Genomic DNA, 19,949 nt, shown 5'->3' on the forward strand with positions numbered 1-19,949 from the left:
TTTCCTAGAATTTTAGATTGAAATTGCAGGAGTGTGGCTTCAGGATTTGGACGCCGTTTCAATCACTTGATCGTGTCCATCTATCTTTTAATAGATATCTTGTCCCTTTTCATACTCCATTAATCCTCCTATGAAATGATAAATGTCACGATATATTTTAAGTTTCATATCTTGAGTTAAAAAGGATCAATCACAGCTAGAGGATAATTCGGCTTGACGTCAATGGCCCAGCATGTTTTAGTGCTGATTGATGCTGACTGAAACTGTTCCTTGTCAGGAAAACCAATCAGGTCTGATAGCAATAGTAATTCATGGCAGTCTGATGTAAAAAGAGAACTTGAGAATGTCATAAATTTTAAGTCACGATTATAGAGAAAAGATGAGCGTTTAATGGTATCACTTTAATTCAATGCCTAGGCTTGATTTTTTTCATATCTCAAAAGTCTCTTTATGCTGTAGTTCTAATCGCGTGAATGCATACAACCACGGAAAATGACACAAACAATCCATTTCCTTCGAAATTACCCGATTGGGTTATAAAATATAATTGATAAACCATAAGACACCTTTAAAGAGACGGATCTTTGATATTTCATTGATATACATAATTATCGAACTAGAAAAAGAATCATGACGAAGAACGTTTCATGCATTCTCCTAACTTATATCAACATACCAGACTGCAACGATTTTAAGGTATTCATTTTCTGCACAAACAGTGTGCACGTGTTTGGCGGAAGTGCCTCTGAGAAGCCTATACCAGGTGAACTTGATCAACTCATTATGTAAACTCAATCAAATCCCCTTCGTAAAGAAATGATACTTTCTAAAGAAATGCAATCATACATTTTGGCCAATTTAAATGTATGGACAACTAACATGCATTAAGACTTAAGAAATTATTCTTGACAAAGGGTTTGGAAACGAAAGGTTACAAAGTGGACAAAGGTTTCATCATTCATATCAATGCAAAGCAAAGGTCCCAAGGGATCGGTTTATATTAAATTTAACCTGACACATAAGTTAGCAGCACGTCAGTCTCAGCATCAATCGATATCTGTGTAGTATTCAACTCTCGATCACCGTAAGTGATGTGTCAGTGTCTGTCACAAACGAATCCAGTAAATTATTTGTCAATTATATTCATATCTCGATGTACACTCTGCAAACATCCTTGACAAATATCGCATGGTAGTTACTGTAAACAAGCAAAGGAAATTGACAGTACAACATCGTCTGTTGTTCAGGGATTACACATAATTTATTCTTGATAGCAACATAAGTAATTTTGACTGAGAGATTAACGAAGCGGTATTGTATGCCAGTTCCTGAAATTTGATATCAGGTTTTGATTAATGCATTTTTTGTATAATCTGATACTTTTGACATGATTCAAAGAATAATTGGAGGCAGCACAACTGCTGTTGTTAAAACTTGAACGGTTTAATACTCGTTAAAATTTTAAACAAAACTATCCTTAAGAACTTCTGCGTAACATCAATCGAAATTTTTTTGTCGATATATGTATGTCGTGGAGGGAAGTTTCATACCATGCCGAGCTTGATTCAGAAACTCTACTGATCAAGATAAATATGTGCATTTATCCTTATAGGAATAATTATTGCTCTTCCGTTGGTAATCGGTGTGTTTCGATATAAAAACATTCACGAATACCATCTATTTTATTTTTAGATAAAAATTATTTTGAACCTCGGTCAGTTTAGGACTTAAATACCTGATGGCAAAGAGCTTTCATTAATCCATTTTAGACATGGCAGTTGAAGGCAAGGTGGTGCTGACGCTCGCTATTTCGCTGCTCTCACACAATGTAGCAGCATTTTCCCTTGATAAGGTTAGTGAACTTCTGCATGTAGTACTGGTTTAAATTATAAACTCAATTGCAAAAGCGTGTAATATTCTAGTGTATATCACTAAATCATACAGCCATCTGATATCTTCCTTCGCACTCCTTTAATAGCTATATCATTATCGGATTTGCTCCAGCCATATTGTCTTCTCTCCATTGCAACAATGAGCAAAACTACGGCGAATAATATTTTAAACATATGTCGAACACTCTACTAAGCCGGGAATAAAAATGAAGTTTCCAAAGCCTGGCTTAGTTAGAACTAATTTGGGAGAATTGGATCTTCAAATATTTTAAATTTATCAAAAGTGTTAGGCGCCCTATAGCTGGAAAAGGTAATATTACAAAACACTCATAAAAACAAGTGTATAACTTAAACAGAAAAGCAGATGGGCGTGCATTTGCAGATAATGCAAAGATAACTTCACCATCCAATTGTCCCAAATTAGTTCAAAACGTGTTCTACTTAAACCACATTGACGTGTATTAATCGTCACTGAATTCGAGTACCGTTCATCTTTGGGGTCTCTTGGCTTATTAGCGTTAACTTTGTAAGGGGCAAATGAAATGGGTCTTTGTGTTGTTTTCTCTTTTCCCCCTAAAAACCCAACCAAAAATATATAGCCTGTCTCTGTTTGTCTCTATCTATGTCTGTCTGCTTGCCTGCCCATTGCTCACCCTCCATCTTCTTCCTCGCTCTCTCCCTCCCAGATACTACCAGCAGAGGCGGTCCAACGATACGCGAAGGCCGCAGGCTTGGATGAAGGTAAGGAAAAGTGACGTGACACAGATGATATCTGGTTTAACTGTTCTTGTTTTTCGCCTTGCTCTCCCTTCATCACAGTGCAGAAATATGAAACGTTTGATCCTAGTTTTTATCAGCTTTATGACTTTGACGTGTTCTTGTCCATAATGTACTTCCGAATCCATTTATGTGAGGCGTTTCTGTTGACGAAATACTGATAGCATTAAAATTTTTTGAACAGTACAGAATAGTTTACAAACATTCTTTTCTCGTATAAGGCTTGAATGTTTATCATATGACTTTTGTAAATTAATATAAATTACAAGCAAACTTCGACATTTTTTCTTAGAACTTTCAGACAAATTTGACAACATGTGATTGTTATCTAAATCACTAATTCTACCATTGGCGACCTGCACGAAAGTCATTGAACATGTATTCATATATCCTTTCGATGATATCCGTGCTATTTCTAAAACAAGAACTGTATTTGTATCAATGGTTTCCCCTGTCTTTACTTAGTATACGGCTAGTTTTCAATCGGGTTCGAACCCACAACACACGGCATCAGTCGCCTAGCGGAGAGGCCACAGAGAGAACCGCTCGGCTAAATCTCCACTCCCAAAAAAGAGTGGTTCAATAGCCGGCCAAGTATCTTAATTGCAACCCCTGATTATCACACACCATATTGTTAATCAATAACCTGCCTAGTGAGACGTTGACCTCATCAGTCAACATCTCGTGAATTACCGATGATCTTAAGATATTAACCACGTGACTTACTCCTCTGATAAGGTCAACGCGATAGATCATTAGGCAGTGTTTACAGACTGACAGCAGCGTGTGGTCAAGTGATCAGAGGCTCCAATTAAAGTGCCAAGCACTGTCTCTTTACCAAGTTTCAATTAACGGGCGACCGTTTATACTATGGACAATACAAATCTGCAGAAAATGTCACAGATACCAGCAATGTAATATGTGAAAATCGTACTTCTTCCTGTCATCCAACCCTACAAGGACTTGATGAATACGTGTATTTCTCTAAATGCGCTTCCCTTTTCTCGAGAATGGTGCAATGTTTTTGCATAATTTGTTTGTGGTCAGGGGTCGACGAGTTGGAAATAAGTACTTCCCCCTAAACCGGGCGAATTGCATGGGTTTAAGGCATGATTCACAAAAATGCCAAGAAATGATAAGACATTATGAACAGATTTCTTGCCTATGTAATTATTTCTCAGACATTATGATCGAGCTAACCTGTTTTTCCTACACTGTATACTAAGGTTATGCATTACTGTGTGTTTATATAGCTTCTATCTCGTATACAGCGTTCAGTAGGATTTATGCGTGTTGCACTTGGCTTTTTTCATTGTACCACCTATTTTAACATATCCAAAATCTTTGCAACGGCATTTTATTTTCAGTCTTCATGCGATTCGTAATCGTAAACCTGACAATTAAAGTACACCGTACCTCACCAATATTTTAAAGACCTGTTCCATTTGTGGCAGTCTGAAATTGCTGTGAAGCTTGAAGTTTCTTTTGTTCTTCATCGAATACAACGCGCCTTTGTACACTGCCAATAATTTCAGGAGGAGAATATGACGTTGTCTATCCTAAGTTCAGCCAACGTCGGAAAAGGGAGGCTGCCGTGAATGATGATGACGTGGAGGATCACATTACTGTGACTGCATTTGGTGAAACGTACAACTTACGCTTGAAACGAAGTGATGGTAAGTTTGAATATTGTAGCACCTTATTATCATTTACTAGCACCATCTTCATATGTAGCTGTAAATTGTGATGAATATTCCAAAATTGTCTTGTTTGTAAATTACATGCTGATATAACTATAATACGGAATTCACGTTTAAACGATTGGTGTTTCACTTTGCATCAAAAGCTTAATGTTTCCCATGACTTTGGTCCAGACCAGAATTCATCTTTGAACAGTAACGTCGTGCACCGTGCACCATGATGCCTTGTGATTGGAAGCTCAATATTTCTTAAGACGAGCAAAAAGTGTTTCATAGATATTGAAAATACTATGAAAAGCTACCAGTGTAAGTTTGACAGACATCCGTCACTGGGGAACCAAACATATTTTTGAATACTGTTTGCCACATTGCTGTCAATGATTTCGGCAACATTTGCACATGCACAATATGCATAAGCACATGTATCAGCACACATTGTCGAGTTAATTACTTCAAAGCTGTGACATTTCTTTGTGATATTACCATCGAACTGCATTCTAAAATGTCCAATAGTCCAAGCTCATTCTGCTATCTTTCACAGATTTCTTTGTTACGCCATTCGTGGAATACTGTGGCGATGGTGGAATTCGTTTGGACAGGTTTCCGGTTGATGTCGACAAGTCTTGCTATCACAGTGGTTACATCACTGGTGTTGAAAACTCCTTGGTTGCTGTTAAATCTTGCAACGGAGATGACGTGGTATGTAATCCGTGGAAGTACATTGTAAACTTCACAGCAAGAATGCAATTGTGTTATTCCGCTAAATACCATGAAAGTCCATAAGGGACATTTTGAAGGACAAAATAATTATCATTTCGTGCGCACTCGATACTGACTTGTGCGCACATTAAAGTATCTCGCGCGCACCAGATAATGTCTCGTGATATGAGATAGTTTCTCGTGGCCCCAAGAAACTATCTAGAGCGCACAAGATATTATCACGTGGCCACGAGAAATTATCTCGTGTGCACGAAATACTACTTGGTGTGCACGAATTGCTATCTGGTGCGCACGAGATATTATCTCATGCGCACGAGATGATATTTTTTTCTTATTTCAAAAATGCCCCTGTGGGCTTTCATAAAATACAATACTAGAGACATAGCCTTAGTTTTGTTAAGTTTGTAGTCTTCATAGTATGTGTCATATAGTCTTCTATTAACCCGATTTCCGTTTATGTCTATTCGTACATCATATCTTACATCTGACATTTGCCTGCTTTTCCAGTCCGCACTCAAAGATCGGTAATTGATCTGTTATAAACTTCAAGGCACTCCTGGATATGAACGAAAATGAGCGCTTAATTCAGCCAACAACATTGTTATGTTTCAATAGCCTGGAATTTACTTATTCGTGCCTCTCCGTTAGACATATAATGCATTTTCAAATGTACGTTGCATTTTGCGTATATTAAAAACAAGACCGGCTGGTTAATTGGAGACTACACACTCTTCCTGCACCCGTTGAAAAGCGAAGATCTCCCGGCAAGGCTAAGGCGAGACATCGATGGACACCCACATATAGCATTGCTTGTGCACGAAAATCCCATGGAAGAATTCTTGCAGCATGACGTCCTGGTACCGAAAGGAGAAGCAGGTGGTAAGTGAAGTCTATACTATAAGACTCTGAAAACTAGTGTTCTTTACATGGAATCTAGCTGTAAAAGCGACTTATAAGATTGGTCTACAGGCATGTTATTTGATATTCCAGAGTCTGGTCAAAGGCTCTCTGCATTGTTTAGTACAAACATTATGAAAAATATTCTAATATTAACAGAGCGACATCGAAAACGTTCTGCACAGAATGAGCGGGAAACAAGAGGTATGGAGAATTCTCGACCTACGTATATTGAGTTGATGGTAACCGTTGACAAGACCGCTCAGGAGAAACTGGGGGACAACACTATTCCTCACGTACTTGCTATGGTTAATATGGTGAGTGATAGTGGACATGCATGATTCAAAGAATATCAGACATTTTCATTGTCTTTATGGTTTTGAAATTCGTTTCTTTTATTCTTATGTGCAATTTACAGCTTTATATCAAGTTAGGTCCTTGCTTCAGTGTTTTTTGAATAATTTTTCATTTTGCCAGCTTGATCACGTCAGCAAATTATTCTGAACAGCTTCAAGTTCCAACTCACTATATTTTAAGCTAAATATTGATCCTAAATTGCTCTCTGAATTCCGTTTTTGATAACCATTAATTTTCAATATAGACATGCCACGATATTGTCGAAGTAAGATAGGGAAATAAGGGCACAATCATTGCAACAGCCAGAGCTTGACTTAAGCGATGTTTCCTTTCGATTGTAGGTTGCGACTGCTTATAGACATCCCTCGTCGGAAGATATGAACTTCAACGTTCGACTGGTCAGATTAATTCTTATTGACGACGATAAGGTACGAACTACAGCTGGCATATATGTACTGATTAGCTAACTTATTAGCAGTAATGATGATGATAAAGATGACGTCGAGAATAATTTATGGAAAGCAAGAACGTTTTATAACAACACATGTTTGTTTTGAACATAATAATGATGTCTAAAACAGAAAAGACTGCAACGATAGCAGCAACAGCAGCAATAACAACAACACAACATGAGCAATCATCATTGCTATTATCATTTTCGCCAAAGTTAATCAATAACTTTCTCTTTACGATTTCCTAAATAAAGTGCAAACCATTTTTGAACATCTCGGATGATGTCTATGACCGCCTTAGCTTTTTTGCTGCTTGGGCAGATACCATCAACGTTGCCGACGAAGATAGTCCTCTGCACTTCGACTATGGTTTCCTTATTACTCAGTAAGTAAAGAATGCTTCTATTATCTAATGTTATTGGCAAATATTTATTTCGATATGAACCATCAAAGTATGAAACGTAGCACTATTGCTGCTAAACATAGACTTTACATTGAGGCATTTCTCATAATGCTTCATTCAGAATTGAACCATCGAAGCAACAAATATCAGCGTGATTTCGATTGTGAAACTAACAACACAAGAGACTTCAATGGGAATAACGCATGCGCACATGAAATAAATGTTCTGCGAGGTTCAGAAACACGTTATCTTATTATGAGCTCATTAGCGTACAAGGACCCTCTTATCACATTCGATGATACTGGACTTCGATCAACAAGACTTACTAAGATTGTTGTTTCTCTATGTTGGAGGCACCATACCAAATAGACTGTTTTCTCTAGACATGTTCTTTTCCTTGAACCATATAGGAAGGACTGGATTAATTCTGACGTCGGTGGTCTTGCCTACAGAGGAGCAATGTGTGGTTATTATTCCGTTGGCTTGTGTCCTATCAGCACCTATGTCAGTTGCTTTGGCCATGAAATGTCGCACTCGTAAGTTACTAAAATATGTGGACTAGAAAATTATAGAGATCTTTCTTGGAACGTATACTTTTTTCGTTGCTTATTTTGAACTTCTAATTAAAAATGGCCAAGATCATGTAATTACATAAGTCACCCGTCATATATTATATTGTCAGGAAAATCCGAGGAACAAGTTTTGCTTTGGCCTAAAGAGGACGTAATTCCTTTCATACCTGTCCTTTTTCAGAAAATTATAAAACGAATTCCGTAATGTTCAAAATTATCAAAGGTCATTCAAGATCATCCAAAATGGAGGAGGATTCAGAAAAATAAATGTCAATCTCACAAGTACTAGTTGGCGCATACAGTAAGATTTAAAAGTAAAGTTTCATGTAAAAAGAAATTGTTGTTTTACCAAAATTAATGGTTGCTCTACTCATTAACTATAGGCTCGGCCTAAACCATGAACTGACAGCCTGTCCCGAGTCAACCGATAAAGGCTTTCATTCAGGTGGATACTACAAATTCACGGAATGTAATAGAAATGAACTCAAAGACTACATGATGTGAGTATGCGACATAGTTAAAATCAGATCTTAAAATGTGTTTAATTGCTACACACACAATTATTTTTTAAGGCATGCAAAGGAAGGAAGGAAGTATGTATGTATGTATGTATGTATGTATGTATGTATGTATGTATGTATGTATGTATGTATGTAAGTATGACCAATCAAGAAATTTCAATGCTAAAAGTAGTGTCATGAATATTTTATTACAGACAGTATCGACATCCTTCTTCATGTTTGTACGATGAACCTTTACCACAAACTACATTTCCGTGGCCTGGGTATGGTAAAACGGAAAAAGTGATTTCTGGGGAAGTCTTTACTCCAGACATGCAGTGTAAGGGTTATTATTATGGAAAAAGTAAAGGGCAGTGCCCATGGAAAACACTGGAAGTACAGGTATAGACATTTTCGATGTCACTTACTGATAGTTTTTTGCAATATGAACTTCATTAAAGCAATGATGCCCGAAAGGCAAGGATATACACTGTAATCGGGTACAAACGCAACTAATAGCATGAGCCGCTGAGTGAGTGCCGTATTGGTCGGATTGTGAGAAAATCGAGTATATATCTAGTAGTGGAACGGATTATTGCCATTATCTAACATCAAAATGTAGTTTCATATATTGTATTTTATGGTGGTTTTCTATATATGTCCAGCAATGTAAAAGAAAGGTCAGATTTAAAATACATCCGAATGATAATTCAGAGCCCGGGAGGCATTCTCGGTAATGAAACCGGGAGTCAAGAAGACGTGCGCAAAAACGTAAAAAGTAATAATTCTGGCAGTGCGATGCGCATTCCAAAGGTCTTGACAACACAATTTCACTATGCAATTTCATGTAATTAAATCGCTGTGCAAATAATTCCCATGATATTAATCATAGTAGTTTTTAAAACTTCAAATGGTGTATGCCCAATGTTTTGGCATCAGCCTTCTTTGTTAGTTCTAGGACCGCTTCATACACTCTTGACCAACAAACTCAAGTACGAGCAAATTACGTATGAAGGCCCTGATGTATTATTATGTGTATCATACACTTAAAACACAAATTAGTTGTCAATGTGCTTCAATGGCAACTTCGCATTCTCCAATGGAAATAAATTGTTCCGATTGCCAGTGTTAAAATGGCATGTCTGGCAACATCATGAGAACTAAATTTCCCAACTCATTTTCCAAACTGTCAATTAACTTACTGTCAATTCGAATGGTACGATCCATATTGCAATACACTGGTTTATTAGAGTTTCGTCAAGCAAAGTTCGATCCACCGATAGTACAGTAAAAGAAACAAAGCCCCCCCCCCCCCGCTCAGAGCGTAATGACACAGTCTCTCTTACATTGACTGTTTACTGGCACGATATTGTCGCATGTCAATTTTCAGGACTTCAAGAACGGCGAAGAATGTTATATGTACTGTGAAATGACAGATGGTTCCTGTGAATACTGGGGTAAGGCAATTGAAGGCACGCCTTGTGGACATGGAAAGGTAATGTAACGGCTTCATATTTCTAATATTCCTATAAGAAAGGAATTATAAGATGGAAAAATCGTAGAAGAACTTGATGGAAGACACACATTTTTGGGAGCTCTAAATATCTGTTAACCCTGCCATTTCTTTTAAATTCTATTTAAAGTGCCGGTAGATATAACTTTTGATGATTCGTTTCATTTTTTTGTTTGTATTTCAATTGCTAATTCTTGTGTTCCTACTCTAAAGCATGTGGAAACATCTATTTAGCTCGTCAACCCGCCGTGTATACATGTAAAATGCACTCTATTGTTTACAAACTCCAGCCCAGACAAGAATTCACTTGTCAAGAATGACAAGGCAGTTTCACAATTTACAGGCCGAGATAACAAGCTTAATATGTATCGTGTATCTAAAAATGAAGAGTAAGAACAGGAAACTATGGTTAAAATAATAAAAATAGCGAAAAAGACCATCAAAAGTTATGTCTGATACCGAACCTTTAAACTTCTTTACTCGTTTGAACGATCGTCTGCTAACCTGTAAAGCACTATCTTATGCAAATTTCTTCAAGAGTAATTGTAATGATTTCGTAACCTCCACAAGATATGACTATTGTCCATTACATTGTCCAAGACGACAATAGACATGCCCGTCTGTATCTCCGTCTTGTGATATCGGAATTCTTATTCACATTACTCAAATCATGCACATTTTCTTCCATTCTCAATGGTAGTCTTGTTTGGCAGAAATCTGCACATGCGTTGATCAGGCATCCTGTTCATCGACGGACATAGGTATGTGATGCTAATATTAAATGTTTTGAATCATTTGAATCTTTCTAAAGTATCTTACTTCATTTTAATATTTCTTTTGATGAATAAATTATGAAATAATGACTTCGTCTAAATTTTGCTGAATAGTATTATGTTAACTCGATTTTTGCTACATTGTACTCTAAATATGTGAAATAAATTCTGTAAATACTCATAGAATTGTTATTTATAATCGCAGTCACCGTGTAATATGCTAAGGACACCAGAGACTTTAATAGGAATTACTGTTACTTACTAAAAGTTGCGTTTACGCTTTTATAGAAATTGACAGCCTAATATAAGCAACGGACAAAGAATGAAATTTTTTTTTAAATACCCAAAGTCCCAATATCATAAACATTGCTTTAGAGGCACAATCAAATTATTTTTCAGGTTCTAGGCCTAATAACGTTAATTACGTGCCGTCAGTGTTTGAAGCTGACCGTGACACCGCGGTTCAAGTCTGTAACAGCCAGCAAGGCTCGCTGGTAAAAATACTGAACAAGGACACGTATGACCACTTGATAGGTGTCATTTCAAACCATCATCAGAGGAACGACCGCTTTCATTTCGACGGAAGGCGTTACCCTGACAAGGGAAACGACTGGAGGACATTTGATGGAGAAAAGTTAACTTTCTTCAAGTGGGAATCCAAGGAGCCGAATAATGCCGGCGGCAATCAAGAGTGCTTGTACCTCTGGTAAAAGATTAAGATATGTTTCAATATTCCAATCTATCATTGTGTAATAATATTGTTTTCGCAACCTCAGAAAGACGACCTTTACTCCATTCATGATTTACAGAGATTTATGCTGTTACGATCGGCAGTGGGTATGGTATGTAAAACTGGGTTCTTTCGGGTTACATGTTATTCTATCCTGTTTGCATGTTTTCTACAACATAATGCTACATGAAAACTAAATTCTGCTGGTTTTTTTTTCGTCAGGGAAGGACTAATGGAATTTTCAGACTACCCATGTAGCAGTTACGGACATTATGTCTGCCAGAAAGGTATCGTATCACTTATTCTATCAAACTATAGATCTGACGACAAACACTGTTTATCTTTACTCTAGTTTTCTTTATCCTTTCAAAATAATTTGCTCACAGTTATATTGTCGCAAAACACGACCTTCTTAAGCAGGAACTTAAAATAATTTGATCTTGAAATGTTTACACTTGATAAGTTTCAAATTCAATTAGGATTAAACGTGTCATCAGCTGAATTGATTTAGTTAAACTAACTTCATTGAAAGGAATGTCTTGGTGAATAAAGGGGATGGACGTTGTTTAAGATCGGATGTACCTCTCTCCTGGGAGACTCTCTTTTTTATAGTAATTCATAGTATACTGCTTCTGTAATGTGGACTTATATTACGCTGAAGGGTATTTAGTAATTTTTGAAAACCAAACTTGCTGCAAATGTTAACGACGGCATTTCAGCAGTGAACGATGTTGAGATATGACATGAAAATGTATTAATAAGTTGAATATTTAAATCTGACATCAATTAAAGTAAGAAATTGGGGAAGTTATTGTCTCTGCTGACAAGACAAGCAACTTTTGCAAGGTTAACGCTGATGGTTATCTGAAGCTGTTACGAGAGAACATTACTAAGTGATACAATTTAGTGGACGACAGCGTCTACAACGAAATCAATAGTGAGGTGAAGGAAATAGCAAGTAGACATATATATATATATATATATATATATATATATATATATATATATATATATATATATATGTGTATGTAAGATTTATAAAAATACAAAATATCTGTTGTTAGGCGTTAAGCTTTAGTAAGTCTTTCAATTCAAAATATTTCTTACAAGCCATACCTGCACATCAAATTGATGCGATCATCTTCACATTCGTCATTGCAACTTTGATACATTCCTAGTTCTTACTGTCTGTCTGAATATTGCAGGGTGCATGAAACTTAAACAGCAGATATTACTTTACACCTCAAGTAATTTGTGTCATGATTTATAAAGCTCTGCTTGTATAGCATCAAGCACTGCAATTTCCCACGGGGACATATGTATACATTCATAATGGAATGATTCACTATACAATGAAACGAAACAGAAAGCGATGATCTAGGAATATAGGAGATTGGAAACTTCTTTTGCGATAGCTTTCAGTTGCTTCCTGCTCCTACTTAGGTCTTGTCGTTTTCTCTTTTGACCCTTACAGATGGTAAAGGGGAATGTTTCACCGAGGCATTGGCAAACGACTATCGAGGTATGAAATCAACCACTAAGCAAGGTTACACATGTCTTAAATGGACAGAACACTCATATCCTAAGACTCCTAAGGCGTTTCCAAATCGTGGACTTGGTGATCACAATTACTGCCGTAACCCTGATGTTGACTCTGGCGGCGCTTGGTGCTACATTTTCGGCGGAAGTATACACTATGATTACTGTGACGTTGGTCAACCTCAACAGACCTGTGGTGAGTGGAGTAGAATCTGTAGTAATGTCTAAATTTGCCATCTGACTCATGAAAAATTTATCAGATATATATTAAAGCAACCCTATCGTGTTCTCTGCCTCAAACCTTTCCCTGTACGCTGTCCCACTGTTAATGTGCACATGACATCGTGGAATAATATAAAGTTAAAGTTCAACTGGTTAAAGTCAGATTCTGATTTAACAGGTGGAAAAGACGAATGTTACCAAGATGCCAATGGATATGATTATCGAGGTAAACGTTCAAAGACCATAAGTGGTTACACCTGTCAGAAATGGACCTCTCAGACTCCACGGCAGCATAACAGAATTCCTGAAAATTATCCAAACCGTGGTCTTGGCGATCATAACTACTGCAGAAACCCTGACAATGAGAAGGACCCTTGGTGCTACACGGTCGATGGCCCGAGGTGGGAGTACTGTGATGTTGGCAGGCCAGGGGATTGTGGTATGATACCCAAGTTGAACTAATTCATTTCTTACGTGCTAACGTATTTGGATCGGTTGATATACTCGAAAACGTTTTGTTACATTACGTGAAATACTACAGCTTACGTTAAGGTTCATCTAAGGTACAGATTCGGTATATTCGAGTAGATATAGTGGACAACTATCTTAACGGGACTGTGAATTCAAATGTGTTTTGTTTAAAAAAAATGTATACATTAAGACATATTTAAGTCAGTTTGATTCGATGTGCATCGATTCGAATTTGCTGCAATAATAGAATCTGTGATCACTTTATTTTACAGAAAAACTTGGTCAAAACATGCACGGAAAGATGGTACGACTAGGGGAAACATCCACACTTGTATCGACAAAACCTTTCTCGGATAGCATCTATGAAATTACTGTGTCATTCTGGGTAAGAAGTTCTGGTAGGGACTATGGTGTGCCTTTCGTTTATTCCTCCCCATCCATTGAAGATGACTTCAGTGTTCGTAATATCGGCTATATGCAGATGTATGTACATGGCATTGAGGGGGAAGCATCTTCATGCAGTGCAAATGACGGTTTTTGGCGTCATGTGACGGTGACGTGGCAGAGCGCGAGTGGTGGTTGGCAGTTTTTCAAAGATGGCGTTCAAATGGCCACGGGCTCCGATTTGGCAAAGGGGTTTCAAATTGAAGCCGGTGGAATAATGGTTATTGGCCGTGGCCAAGATAAAGTTGGCGACGCATGGTCTTCTGGTTACATAGAGGGCGAGATGACAAACTTCAATGCCTGGAACAGAAAACTGACGGCCGAGGAAATCCAAAATTTGGCAAGGGCATGTGATAGTTCTATGACTGGCAATTTGATATCCTGGATTAGTGACGATCTTGGTGTTCAACTCTCGGTCCCGGGTAGTTTACCGATCGAAGACGCCGATACATGCGGTAACTTCCCTTATATCAGTACAAAGTTCGAATGTGTCAAAACAACTAGCTAAACTGTTTGGCAAGCTTCGGAAAAACTCGTATTTCATTGCATTCGACGAATGTCAAAGTAATCGATCAAAAATGTAAAATAAAAACAATATAAGAATTCATCGTAAATGTTGGCCACATATGCTGATCATTATTTGATTACACCCTTTTTAGTTCCTTGATTACTATGTCTAGCGTATCTTCTGACTGAAAGCATTTTGTTTTACAAAACCATTTTAAGTAGGTCTCTATTTTTACAAATTATCAGAATGAGACAAGAGTACAGTGCAATAAGCCGGATCCATTATTTTGTTTCAGCTGAAGATATTTGAAGATATCATCAATCTCATGCAGAAAACTTTTGATGATGTGAAATAGAATGCACGAAAAAACTTCGAAAATTAAAGCTAAATGAAACTGAAAAAGTACCGTTGGTTTATCGACCTAGTGTTCTTTCATTGTATCGTTCATAGTGTTAGCTCTAATCATTTTCAGAGAAAGCGTAATGACAACTGATGAAATATTAAGAAAACGCAAATCAAGCACAATAACAAGTGTGACTGTATGGTTACATTACAGAACCAGTGGTTTCTGGCCTGGAGGGAAAAATGATTATGTTTGACGGTGAGTTTACCATCGAGACCTCGACTACCATTCCTAAGCTGACACAACTAACTGCATGCTTTTGGTTACAATCAACCTACTCCAATGGAGGATGGTTCACCTACCAAACACAAGGGAAGTACGCGATGGCTTTGTGGTATGATACCGAATTAATGGTGCAGAATAGCAACTGGAATGGTGTTTCGACCACTGTCAATGACGGCAATTGGCATCACGTGTGTGTCACGTGGAAGTCATCGGGAGGCGAGTGGCAGGTCTTTAAAGATGGCGTCAGAGCTACGAATGGAGCTGGACATGGTGATGGATTCGAACTGGCAGCCGGTGGCAAGTTCATATTGGGTACTTCTAGGCAGTATGAAGTGAAAGGCAACATGGCGTTCTTCAATGTTTGGGACCGCGTGTTGACCAACGAAGAAGTCACTGGTGTTAAGAATGCCTGCGATGGCAACTACATCGGCAATGTGTTGTCTTGGAAACGGGGAGTTAAACCTCCTCCCGGCCAATATACTGAGCATGTCAACTTGTGTGCTCAGTAGTTTATGGAAGAAAATATCCTAAACGTCGGAATACTATGTTGCTAAAATATAAATCTGGTTGATTCATTTTAGACTTACAGTTTCTAAGCGACATAAAGTCCTCAGTTCTTCAAATGAATAGAGACGGTTGGTCAGATAACTTTGCATTTCGCATGGATTTATCTTCCTTTAGTTTAAAAATAAACATCATATCAGATCATAACTGTCATCTGTAGTTTTTCTCATGTGTAAATGTACGCTATTGTACTGTATAAAGGTTAGCATTTGACAAGTGGTCTTACAAATCCTTCTTGTTAAAATATAATTCTCTGATATTCTTCCTCAAATATCTCCTTTGAAACATATCAATTAAAGGTATAGTGTCAACTGTTCCAATTTTGCCACAGTTACCATGGAAAGAGAAAATCTAATCAATCACAGATTTTAAGCGGGTGGCCGCTTTTTAAAATCAGCGCCCTCACATGGGCATTTTGAATACCAAAGAACACCCATTTGACCATATATGGGCATATTTAGATTACAGGTGACTGTATACCTTTAAAGCAATGGCAATTGTTGGCTCAATTTGGCTAATTGTTAAAGCAACTGATGAGGCTAATAGATAGGGGATGCACACCAACCGTTCTTACTATTTCTTCTTATGATTCAATATTTACAACGGACTTATCTGCGGTTGCAGATCAACTTTTTAAAATGAAGAGGCTAATAGATAGGGGAAAGCTACGCACTACATTTTCAATTTAAGTTGAAAAGAATCCTATCGAGATTTGAACCTTTAAGCATCAACCTATAATCGCGTCAGCAATGAAATTGTTGCAAAATAACTTGTTTCACCGAGTTTGTTCTATTCTCTTGAAGTATGGGACTCTTCTCTTCCTTCTTTTTTCATTTACTGTGAAAGAAAACGCCAACAAAAGCATGATTAGAACTTAAATTTGCCTAAAACAATCATTGCTAATCAAAATCGTACGTTGACATCACAGGTTTTATCTCAGAGCAGTGATTTAAACAAATGTTAATTCGCAGATTACAGGCGTTTTCCTACCGTATGTGTCTCTTCTATTCTCGAGATATTATCTGATGTTAATGGCATGTATGATGGCGTTGATTATGATTTCATCACCTACACAATGGGATTGCAGCAAAACCTGATTCAGATGACCGTGCAATATGCCGTTTGTCACAGACCACCACTTCAAACGGAAAATGAGCTTCTTCCGTCTTGTGAGTTCTTTGTCCGTCAACACAACCTTCTATAATGCGTTATGGTTACTAAGTTTGCATGATGTTCTTAAAAGTGAAGACCAATACATTCACCTAGGCCATCATCAAAAACGTTAAGACTACATCTGAGGTAGGTTACATGGCTATGGGTATGGGAGATTTCGCAATAACATATAATTTCCATTCGCTTAAGAGTTCGAAGGAATGTCACCGTAATGATAGTGACCTTGATCGACCATACCATGATTACCAATAATGCTTCTCACACACTTTTCAGAACATGTTCAAATTCAATAAAACAAAGGACCATTGTCGTACATGACTAATGCACGTGTCATAGATGGCGATATCGAGAAACTTATCATGAAAAGGTTATCTTCTTTCTTGACGGCATGAAACATATAAAGTGAGTGTATTTCAGATAGCATTGTGTAAAGGAAATCTGTAGAACACGATTGGAACTAATTTGGGATAATTGGATGGTGAAATAATGTCGATTAATCTACAAGTGTTATCCATCTGCTTTTCTTTTTATATTACACACTTGTTTTTATGAGTATTTTGCGATATTGCAACATTTAGCTATATGGCACCTAACGCTTTTAAGAAATTTGCAAAATATGAAAATCCAATTATCCCAAATTAGTTCCAATCGTGTTTTAGGGTTACTTCTTTCAATCCGAAAATCAGTGTTAATCATAATCAAAGAAGGCTGTTTAGCACCGCATGTCGGATAGAAATGTCACAAAAAGTTATTATCACATGAATTGACCCGAAACGCCACCTGTCTGACGTAGAAAAGGACCGAGAGGAATCCGAATTACCCCTGTTATACGTCATCAACTGGAACTTTTTTCTTACACTTTCCCGTGGCGATTTTGTGTACAGACCGATCTGTCGCGATCGATGGCGTGCTTTCATGACATATTTGCGAAGAGGTAATGCAATAAATTCAGACATGGAAGCATGGGAGGCATGTCAAACGAAATTTCGAGTCGCCAAAGCTTTTGTAGCTATTCCGAAGAATAGAATGGGGTGCCGTCGCGGCTACACGCCAATCTAGTAGTACGGACGCCCAATGTGGAATGTTGAACCTGGAAATAAGCCCGAAATCTACACCTCAATGTAAGTTCGACTAGATAAAGAAGTACCGTATGATCTTCGGAAAGCGACATAGAAGGCAAAAGACATCAAATCATTCGAAGAACAAAGATACATTTCATTCAGTCTGTAAATTCTCGATCGAAATCGAACCTGCAGCGTAGCGCTGTGCGCTGTAGCAAAGACATATGATCTGGCAGCTGTATCTGAAGTCTGAACTCTGCAGTGGAACGCTATGGGTGCATTATCGAAAGTTGACTCGGAAAACAGAAAAGAGTTTCCGTCAAGTGACAAATTTGGAGTTATCTACGGGCGAGATATGTGTCACTGCAAACATCAAAGTTCGTGTGACATAAACATTGACGACCGGGATCGGGACTGACGAGCTTACACCTTGGGAGACGCGGTGGTGACGGCTCGCTGTGGCCACGTACTTAATCTGGGTCATAATGGATGCAATTGAACTGAACTTTGCGGGCTCGCCAAGATCGTAAGCTCGTGGTATTTTGAAATCCACGATACCTCCTTGAATAAGTACTACTGTTTCGATCTTGTTGTTGTCTTCCCTTCATAAATATATTTGAAAATATTTTAAATAATTCTGGTGATAGCACCATGTTGTCAGGTTCTGTAGCGGTGGAGCCCCCATGCCAGCCGATGGAAAACCTTCTTTGGCGTTGGGACAGCTCGAGACAATGATTGACAAGTTCCCGTGATCGAATTCGTATATCTGATCGGGTAAGATTGCATTCGGTGTATCAAAATTTCAAATTCACCGGATTTATGAATAAAAGTACCCAGTAAACATTTGCATATCTTCAGGGCGATGGGCCGTTTTACTCATTAAATGAAAGTAATCGAGGAAATAAAACCCTAATTCCGCTCGAAGTTGTACTGCTCCGCGAAAAACACTGTATACGATGACGTCAAACAAAGAAGATTTCATTAGATAATATATAAATATAGATTTTGCATTCAAGGCCACTGTTTCAACACTGAAGAAGGGCTCGAAGATGCACCTCCAGAAGGTGAATATTGCAAATTCATTTTCAAACTTTTGTGCTACAGAAATGAAGAACTGTCTTTGTATAATATTTATTTCCATGTAAACTTCAGGCGTTGCCAATTATGAGTAGCTTATCAACTATATCAGCTGTAAAGTTGCCTATAAGCACCTGATAATATTCTTATATTGGGTCACCAGTAACGGATAGGGTCGAACATTTATTTCCGATGCCATATTTACCCCTATTTTTCCACTAGCATTAATGTACACGAATAACATATTTCCTCCGGGATTACCTAAAATTTGTCTGTCACCAACTATTTGATAAGAAATTTGATACATTTAAAGAGAGGCGGATATTTGATATTCAAATGATCTAAATATTTATCGATATAGAAAGAGAAAGAAGATGACGAAGGACATTATGAATTTTCTTAACATATATCAAATTGCAAGACTTAATTCATAACTTTTAACGCATTCACCGTATTCACAAAATGTTTGTATTTCTTTATAGGAGGTCGATAACGCATAGCAGCTCATTATGTTAACTCCTTCAACTATGCCTACGCAAACAAGTAAGTGTTTAAGGACATTCATTTCATAGATTCAATTTTAAAAAGATACAGGTACATATTTTGCCCATTTTAATGGCAGTGAAAGTTTATATGTATGGAATTAAGAAATTGTGTTCGACAAAAGCTTTCAAAACAACAGAGACTTAAAGTGGGGAAAGGTTCCACCAATAAAACTAACACCAGGCATAACTTTTCTTGACGGATCAGTTCGCAACATATAACTAAATCGATATTTGTGCATTAGTTATTTCTCGATCAATTTGAATGTTCTGTCAGTGTCTGTAACTGACATGTCTAGTGACATATTTGTCAATTACTCTTGGTCGATGTACACTCTGTAAACGTCCTTCACAAATGTCATAATTGTAGTCTCTGAAACCAGCAAAGGAAATTCCAGTACGACATCGATTGTTGTTGAGCGATCAAACATAAT

General features: G+C 37.6%; 1 protein-coding gene across 1 annotated transcript in view; it reads left to right on the forward strand.

Annotated features, from left to right (window-relative positions):
* Nucleotides 1–15,753, forward strand: part of LOC139118057 (uncharacterized) — a 50,042-nt gene extending 34,289 nt beyond the window's left edge. The window contains exons 2-20 of the mRNA XM_070681353.1: nucleotides 1,770–1,852; nucleotides 2,579–2,633; nucleotides 4,205–4,345; nucleotides 4,911–5,068; nucleotides 5,791–5,968; nucleotides 6,146–6,303; nucleotides 6,685–6,771; nucleotides 7,050–7,180; nucleotides 7,609–7,734; nucleotides 8,154–8,270; nucleotides 8,486–8,672; nucleotides 9,661–9,765; nucleotides 10,484–10,544; nucleotides 10,956–11,262; nucleotides 11,509–11,573; nucleotides 12,761–13,021; nucleotides 13,226–13,486; nucleotides 13,791–14,417; nucleotides 15,027–15,753. Coding sequence (XP_070537454.1) covers nucleotides 1,770–1,852; nucleotides 2,579–2,633; nucleotides 4,205–4,345; nucleotides 4,911–5,068; nucleotides 5,791–5,968; nucleotides 6,146–6,303; nucleotides 6,685–6,771; nucleotides 7,050–7,180; nucleotides 7,609–7,734; nucleotides 8,154–8,270; nucleotides 8,486–8,672; nucleotides 9,661–9,765; nucleotides 10,484–10,544; nucleotides 10,956–11,262; nucleotides 11,509–11,573; nucleotides 12,761–13,021; nucleotides 13,226–13,486; nucleotides 13,791–14,417; nucleotides 15,027–15,607 — 3,689 coding nt within the window. The 3' untranslated portion in view covers nucleotides 15,608–15,753. The remainder of the gene's footprint in view (nucleotides 1–1,769; nucleotides 1,853–2,578; nucleotides 2,634–4,204; nucleotides 4,346–4,910; nucleotides 5,069–5,790; nucleotides 5,969–6,145; nucleotides 6,304–6,684; nucleotides 6,772–7,049; nucleotides 7,181–7,608; nucleotides 7,735–8,153; nucleotides 8,271–8,485; nucleotides 8,673–9,660; nucleotides 9,766–10,483; nucleotides 10,545–10,955; nucleotides 11,263–11,508; nucleotides 11,574–12,760; nucleotides 13,022–13,225; nucleotides 13,487–13,790; nucleotides 14,418–15,026) is intronic.
* Nucleotides 15,754–19,949: the final 4,196 nt, after the last annotated feature.

The sequence above is a fragment of the Ptychodera flava genome, chromosome 19 (assembly GCF_041260155.1).
Source record: "Ptychodera flava strain L36383 chromosome 19, AS_Pfla_20210202, whole genome shotgun sequence".
Classification (NCBI taxonomy): Eukaryota; Metazoa; Hemichordata; class Enteropneusta; family Ptychoderidae; genus Ptychodera; species Ptychodera flava.